Genomic DNA, 8,147 nt, shown 5'->3' on the forward strand with positions numbered 1-8,147 from the left:
AAAAATTTTTTTGAGACAGGTTCTCACTATGTAGTTCAAGCTGGCCTTGAATTCACTATCTAAGTAGGCTGGCCTTAATCTCATGGCTATCCTTGTGCCTCAACTTCCTAAGTGCTGGGATTAAAGGCATGTGCCACCATGCCAACTGATAAGGTGTACTGTATAGGAAACAAATGAATTTCATATTCAGAATTAAGTCAATCCCCAAGGTATTTCATTATGTATGTGCAAATATTTCAAAATCTGAAAAATCCCAAATATGAAACACTTCTGGTCCTAAGCCTTTCAAATAAGGGCCATTTTTTTTTTTTTTTAGACGGAGTCTCATTATATAGTTCTGGCTGGCCTTGCACTCACTATGTAGCCCAGGTTGGCCTCAAACTTGTGGCAATCCTCCTGCCTCAGCCTCAAGTGCTGGGACTATAGGTATGCACCACCATGTCCTGCAGATACAGGATACCTAATTTGCTGTAACAACAAACAAACAACACCCCCCCCAACAACACTAGAGGTGGTGTATGCCCAGATGCAGAAGAATAGTAAAGCTTAGTGACAAAACCACAGACTTCTGTGGCTCAAATCTGACTTTAACTGTGTCTTCTCAGGGCTAGGGATTTAGCTCAGTGGCACTGTGCCTGCCTTGCAAGTGCATGGTCCTGAGTTTGGAAATAAAAAAAAAAAAAAAAAGAAAAAAAAGAAAAGAAAAGAAAGAAAGAAAGAAGTCTATCTTTTCTACCCACTAGATTTGTAATATCAGATGGGTATCTACTCTTTAGTATCATTTTTCTTTATCTGTAAAATGGAGATAAGAATGCTTACCGCACAGGTTTATTGTGATAATTAAATGAATATAAGATGCATAATTATTGGTGAGTACATAGTAGTCATTATTACAAGTCAAGTATTATTGGGAATCTCAAGGAAGAGGAGAGTTTATAAATTAGAGGGATTGGAAGTGGGTTTTTGAAAGGCATGCTGTTTAGGATTGGCCCTGAACCCTAGCTTGGCTTAATGGGGATCACTTGGAGCAAAGGACAAAGTCATGGAAGAGGGAACACATACATCGTATCTGCAGAGGGGCAGCAACCAGTGAGGAAAAAGAATCTGCAGCAATTGAAGCAGACTGAAGTCAAGTCTCGGAGATTGGCTTAAGTCATTCAGCTAACACATAGTGGATACTGGTGGGGTACAGTATACCAGCAAGTGGAGGCACAAGTGTTTGATCAGGTATATGACGAAGATGAGAGCTGTGTTTAGGAAGCCGGGAGTAAAGCATGGAGGGTTTATAGAGTGCAGAGTTAAGTGGCGGAGAAGTCAGTTGGGAAGTGGTTCAGGCAAGGAATTTGGAGGCCCTGAACCTTGTCTGTCTTGGACAGTGGCCAAGAAGGGTGGTTGCCTCTCTGGTGGCGGGTCTGGCAGCAGCAGCCCGGAGAGCTGCTGCTGAGATTGACCTGAAGGGGGACTCACCTTCGAATGTAGGGAGGAAGGAGTGGGGAGAACAGGAGGCTTTGGTTTGTACTCGGATGGTGGTGGAGAGGAGACAGGGAAGGAAGGGGTCGGGAAGGGGAGCAAGACTGGGACAGTGGACCCTGCACATCTTGAACTTTGGTGCTCCTTGGCGTTCCTAACCCAGAGGTATTCAGGTGCTTTAAAGTGTGAGACCAGAGCTGTGACTTGCAGAGGGGGTTGCGGATGGACTCTGGGAGCCCTGTGTGCAGAGAGTCTTTGAGGTGGTGGAGGAGAAGGTGAGGAGAATCGAGCAGAAGACCTCAGAGAAGCAAACGATGGGAGGAGGGGGAAGAAGAGCAGCCGCAGAAGCGGCGAAGGAGCAGCTAGAAGTTACAGAGAACCGCATGCAGGGCCAAAGGAGAGGGCCTTGTAGCCATTGGGCCTTTGCTAGGTGCCGGGAATGTTTTGTCTTACTTGATTATCACGATCCATTTCACAGAAGGTCAAAGTGAGGCTCAGTGGTGTGAGAGCTGGGGCCTGAGCTCTGAGCTGACTTCAGGGCCTGTGGCACTTTCTTTACCTGTCTCCACGATGTCTCCTAAAAGGAGCACTCTGGCTACTGCTGACCCATGTTTGGCTGTTGGGGCTGCTGACGCACAGTGTTTCACTGAGCACCCTCAGTGCCCCGAGCCACAGTTCTCCCAGGAGCTGTGTGTGCTGTGGGTGTCCCTGCACACACAGGTTTGCCACACCCTGCACAGAGAGCGTAGTGGGGATGGAGCGGGACAACCTGTGTGAACCCTCTAGGAGTGCTCTCCCAGGGAGCTGGAGATTATCCCAGTAAAACACAAAACTCACAACACTGAAAACGTCTCCGTGGAAATCCGTTCACAGTGTGTCACACACCTCTCTGCTTCCCTAAGGTGAATGCCTGGCATGTGATTTAGTTTATCCCTAGTGACTCAGGAAGGTCATAATTCCCCTCAGGTGTTATGCTGGACTGTCATGCAGTGGTTCCTTTGCTGGAGTTGGCTTTGCCTGCAGTGGTGCCTGCCTGGCCTGCTTTGGAGTTTTTATATCAGCTTTTCCTAGTTTTTCCATCTTTGCCTTTATGAGAAGTTGTTAGGTAGTGCCATACGTCTCTCTCTTCCTCTCCCTGTGTGTGTGTGTGTAAACTTGGAAATCAGCCTTCCCAAGCTTGCTAGAATTGCATGTTATTAATAGTAAATTAATACTATTGTATTAATTGTAATACAAGTATAATACTATTATACTTGGTGGAATATGGTTTGGGGTGCTTTAGCACTCCTCTGTTTTTTTTGAGACAGGGTCTCACTATGTAGTTCAGGCTGGCTTTGAACTCTATGTATCTCAGGTTGGCCGTGAGCTTTCAGTAATCCTCCTGCCTCAGCCTCCCAAGTGCTGGGATTATAGCAGCTACTCTTCTGGTCTTTATCACTATCCTTAATAACAGTTTGCTGGAGAGATGGGCAAGGCAGTACATACATGTTATCCCAGCACTTGGGAGGCTGAGGCAGGAGGATTTCCATGAGTTTGAGGCTTGCCTGCTGCACTACATAGTGAATTTGGATTACCTTGAGACCCTATCTCAAACAAACAAACAAACAAACAAACAAACACTAATTTACTGGGATTCTGGGTGCATACTAGGCAAGACAGTACCACCTGTGAGCCATCTTTGTCCTCTAGTGAGGCAGTGAGAACTCATGTGCATAAAAGTTGAATAAATAGTGTCATGGATGTGTATATGTGTGTTGTGCAACCCTGCTGGCCCCAGTGTCTAGTATCTGTGGTCCTGAGACTACACTGAGCTCTAGCTCTAGCCTTTTATTTTATTTTATTTATTTTTATTTTTTTGGTGCCGGGGATTGAACTAGTGCCCTTGCGCTTACAAGGCAGACGGTGGAGCCATTGAGCCAAATCCTTGGCCCCCTTTTGTTTTATTTTTGAAACAGGGTATCACTGTGTTGCCCAGGCTGGACTTGAACTTACAGTCCTTTTGCTGCATCCTCCCAAGGAGCTGAGATTTCAGGCATGCACTCCCATACCCAGTAGAAGTTATTTCATTATTCACTCAACAAACATGAGAATGCCTTTTTATGAGCCAGGAACTATATAAGCAGCTGCAGAGAGAGAGAGATCGATGAGACAGTGTCCTTGCTTTTAGATATTCTCACCGTCTGGTCAGGAAGCAGATATGAAAACACAACTGTAATTAGTTTCAATATGTGAAATAATAATAGAATGTCCATGTCTGGAACTGGCACAAAAGAGGATGCGTGACTACTCTTGTGGAGCACACAGATATGTACTGACCCGGTCCTGAAAGGAAGAGTCTACTTTCTCCAGCAGCTGTGTGTTTGGGAGGTGTTTCTAGCACAGGGAGTGGCACGTGCAGAATAGGGCATACTGGGGCGGCAGAAAGAAGCTGGGGCCTGGACAAGTGCAGGCAAGGAGACTGGAGTGAGGCCCAGTTAGGCTTGGAAAGGGGCCTGCCTGAGAAGATGGACCCTACCCAGTGACATCCGTGAGAAGCCATCTGTGAAGGTTTGCAACAGGGTTGTGAAATGATCGAGCATATTACCAGTGTTTGGAGTATGAATTGCAGGGTGCTAAAGCTGGCTGGATGGGGATCACCTCAGAGGCTTATTAATGTTCATAGGAGAGGAGCAGGCTGGCCTTCAGAACATGCTGGTAGGGATAGAAGGTTTCAGCTGGTGGAACCCAGAGGTCCTGGTGATGGGTCTGAAAAAAGAGCACGGCTGCTTTCTGGGGAACCTGACTGGGGAATGCAGGCAGGAGGAGAGGGCTTGAGGGGAGGCTCCACAGCCCCAAGGATACTCAGGGACGGCTGCTCTCAAGGCAGATGGGCACATGGGCTGAGAGCGTAGAACATCTCAACCCAGAGCCACTGAAAAGTTTGTGTGTGGTGATCACAGTAGGACGTGCTAAGGTGTATCTGGTCCCTTTGTCAGTGGAGCTGGCTGGGGATGGGAAGGGGCCAACCAGGGGGAGGCTGGTGCAGGAAACTGGGTGTGAGCGAGGATGTAGGCTCGGGTGACCTGGGATGGCAGTGAACATGGGCCGAGGTGATGGCACGGGAGAATCATGCCATCTGTGTAGAGGAGGGAGATTTACACTGTGAGCTCGTTGGGGTTGCAGGAAGGCAGGCACAGTGTCCCAGGAGAGGGTCAGCATGGCCTTGTGATAAAAGGGCATATCCGGGGCCTGGCAGTGTGGGGCATATTGTGGGAATTCAGAGATTACTGGTTGGAAGCAGGGCCTTGCTAAACCCAGGAAAATGGGTGCTTGGTTGGGAGTAGGGATGTTAAGCCCAGCTCCAGGTTTAGATGGTAGCTTTAGATGTCACAGAGCTGTTGGAGCAAATGCAGAGCAGTCAGGTGAGGACACATATCTGTCACTCTGGGAAGAGACTGGGGCTACAAACACAGGTTTGGGAGTCTCTAAGCCATCAAAGTGAGCTGTCACCAAGAAGGGTGGGGACAAACAAAAGGAGTGTGAAGGGAGGGGACCAGACCTGCAGGAGTGCAGGATTGCAGCTAAGGGGCCCAAGTAAAGCAGCAGAGACGCTGTAAGGGTGCTGTCCCGTAGAAGCCAGGAGCAAACCAAGCTTACTGGTTTCACCTTCCTGAGTGTAGCATGACACACATTCCTAGCAGATGAAAATACATTTTGTGATATCTGCCAGGTTAGATTAGCTGGAAATCTCCAAGCTGCCTGTTTGTGCAGATGCTGGCATGTGACCGTACTTACTGACCAGGGGCCTTAGCAAAGAATCCCAATGTAGCACTTCTTGGAGAACTCAAGATTTTTCCTGAGGGCCCCTTGAGCCACACAGCTGCCCCTGTAACTGTGATTTCATTCAGTTTATTTAAGGAAATCATTGTATGTATGGTTTCTGGGGATGCAGCTGTCAGGTAAAAGAAGCTCTGTATTTTGGAGAAGTGAGTTTGTAACAGATGAGGCTGATGTGTGTAGGCATATGACTGGCGAGGCAGAGAACCACAAAGGGAGCTGTGTTCATCGGTGACTTTAGCCACAAGAAGCACGTGGGGTGGTGGTGGTGGGTGCATCTAGGGTTACGTGTTAGGTTGCCTGGCAGGTATTGGTGTTTGCATTCATAGTATGTTTGTATTATGGGGGTGGAATAAGAAATGATGTATTTGGGCCGGGGATTTAGCTCAGTGGTTCTGCCACCTGCCTTGCATGTGCAAGGGCCCAAGTTCAATCCCCCTGTACCAAAAGAAAACAAAACAAAACAAAAGCCCCAAAACAAAACAAAAAAGGAATGGTGTATTTATTTTTGCAGTGGAACTACCCCCTACCCCAAGAGTGAATGGGCAAAAAATACAAAATGGGCTTCAAGATAGGAAGAGAGTATGTGTGTGTGCATTTATGTGTCCTCGTGTATCCTGGGGTCAACATGCATGTGTGTGTGTGTTTTCTAGGTTGCGTTGTTTCTCTCTCCCACCTTTTACTTTATCTGGAGGTCCCAGGAGGTGGGTATGTGGTGGATATTTGGAGCAGGGGACCCCTTGGTCCTCTTACAAAGCAGGCCAGAGCACAGCCTGCTTGAGGAGTAATAGTTTGAAGGGACTGCTTCCACCCTCTCTCCCACCTTTTCTCTTTATCCGTTTGGTGCCCCCATGGCCAGGCCCAGGTCGACCGCTAAGAGATGAGGGCTGAGTGCCCATGGTGGATGGCATCATCTAGAGGTGGGCCCATGTGGCCTGCTGGCTTGGCCCCTCCTACCACTGACATGGTCATCTCGCCTGTAGGCCCTCACCTCACCTCACCCAGCTGTTAAGAGAACATCTACTCTAGTCATGGAACCCTGGGAGAGGCTGAGTGATGGGATGGATGTCACATGGCACTTGAGGGCAGAACTGTGTTTTCTGACTTCGTGTACTGGTACTTTTCTCCCCTGGGTGGGTGGGGGACTGAGGAGTGGAGGGTCCTTGTGTGCAGAGGCTTCAGGTGTGAGTGTGAGTTGTGTGAGAACGGTATGTGTTCACTTAAGTGCCTATGTGTGTCAGTGTGTCACCGAGCGTGTTTTGGGCAAGCCCGGCGAGACAGCTAACTGGTGTGAGTGTGTTCCCATCTGTCTCTGAGACACTAAGCAGTGGAGGGGAGGAGCCAGCCTCAGGCAGTCGGAGGCCAGGCTGCCGCTCCTAGCCCTGCCTGCCATTCTCTGTGAGCCCCTGAGTAGTTACTTCCCTGCCTTGGGCCTCAGTTTCCTGAAACGTAGCACAAAGGGAGTATGTGATACATGTGGAAGGCCAGCCTTCCCAGGCGGGGTGACTGTGTGTCAGGCACTGATTCAGGGAACAGCTCTGCCTTTGTCTAATCCCCAGCAAAGCTCTTCCCTGAGCTTTGGGCCTTCCGGGGAGGGTGATTTGTGTTGGGGACCCCCTGTCTATGGTACAGTATGCTCGCTAACAGCCTCCTTTCTTTTCTCCCTTTGCTTCCCTTCTCTGAACCTGGCTGGCTATAGAGGAGCACCCCATGGAAGGTGAGTGAAGCCTCTCAGTCACTGGGGTAGCACATCTGTCTCCATGGGGATCCCATGTGAAGGAGTGTCATTGGCTACCCCAGCGCTCCCTCCTTTGCCCATGTTTGGGGCCCCTCTTGAGAGATGTCGGGGGTCCTCTCGGCTCCCTCAGTCCCACCACTACCTAGGCCTTCAATGTTGGTGTGTTGTCACTGCCAGGAGGTGGGTAGACCCTGCCCCTTCTCTGTGTCCCTCCACTCTGCCCACTGGCCTTTCTTTTTCTTTGCAGTAAAGGAAAATGGACTTTGGGAAGAGCTGGGGAGTGGGGCAGAGAGCCATAGCTGACAGGATCAAGAGGGCTTAGAAGTGAGTGCGTAGACACGATTTGCCCAGCCCAGCTTAGGGTGGGTAGGAAGGACATGTAGGGTGGGGTGGACAGGGGATAGTCCACATCTCTGCTGGGAGCTCAGGTGGGCCAGAGTGTGATCGAGAGTATAGGCAGAGTGAGGGCCTTCCCTGGGTCGGGGCATGTTGGGGGCAGCTCCTCCACCTGATTGCCCGTGGCTGGGTGGAGGGTTCTGGCCTACCCCTTTGCCCTGGCTCAGGCCAATTGTGGGCATACACCTCTCTCTGGGGTCTGTGTCCATGCTTCTCCTGCCTTCTGCTCTGGTTGCCTTTCTCTCTCTGCTGCTTGTCTTTACCTCTCTCTCTCTGGGCCATGTCTCTGGCCTCTTCCTTTATCTGTCCTTCTTCAGGTTATCTCTGGGTTTCTGTCATTTTCTGAACCTTTCCCTCAGGCTTTGGTTTCCCCTGTATTTCTTTCCCTTTGCTGGGGTGGTCTAAGATCTGGGAGAGGGAGGCCTGCAGTAGGTGGGCCAGTCTTGAAAGCTGGGTGGCAGCCACTGTGGGGAAGGCAGCAGGGTGGGTGTGAGGTGAGACTGTCTCCTATTCTCATCCTGCCCACAGTCTCCTGCCTTGGGAGATCCCTGGGCCTAGTCCCTGCTGGAAGGAGCCGAGGGAGTGGCAGGATGTGAGAGTTCCTGTGGTGTCCACCTTGTGGCTTGTCTGTCTTCTGGATGTTTCTTTTCCTTGGGACTTCTTAGGTCCTCTGGTTCTAGCAAGAAATTGTGTGTGTGTGTGTGTGTGTGTGTGTGTGTGTGTGTGG

The 8,147-nt window shown here is 49.8% G+C and overlaps 1 protein-coding gene across 21 annotated transcripts in view; it reads left to right on the plus strand.

Annotated features, from left to right (window-relative positions):
• The window catches only part of Nrxn2 (neurexin 2), a 97,893-nt gene that overhangs the window by 5,021 nt on the left and 84,725 nt on the right, over positions 1 to 8,147 (plus strand). For 20 of the 21 annotated variants that reach the window (XM_010636061.3, XM_010636062.3, XM_033756594.1 and 17 more), the window contains exon 2: positions 6,986 to 7,003. In XM_010636061.3, coding sequence (XP_010634363.1) covers positions 6,997 to 7,003 — 7 coding nt within the window. In that variant the 5' untranslated portion in view covers positions 6,986 to 6,996. Of the gene's footprint in view, positions 1 to 6,728; positions 6,750 to 6,985; positions 7,004 to 8,147 lie in introns of those variants that run through there. The other variant, XM_010636059.3, reaches the window with a different exon arrangement.

The sequence above is a fragment of the Fukomys damarensis genome, unplaced genomic scaffold, assembly GCF_012274545.1.
Source record: "Fukomys damarensis isolate Sample0158 unplaced genomic scaffold, DMR_v1.0_HiC HiC_scaffold_27, whole genome shotgun sequence".
Lineage (NCBI taxonomy): Eukaryota > Metazoa > Chordata > Mammalia > Rodentia > Bathyergidae > Fukomys > Fukomys damarensis.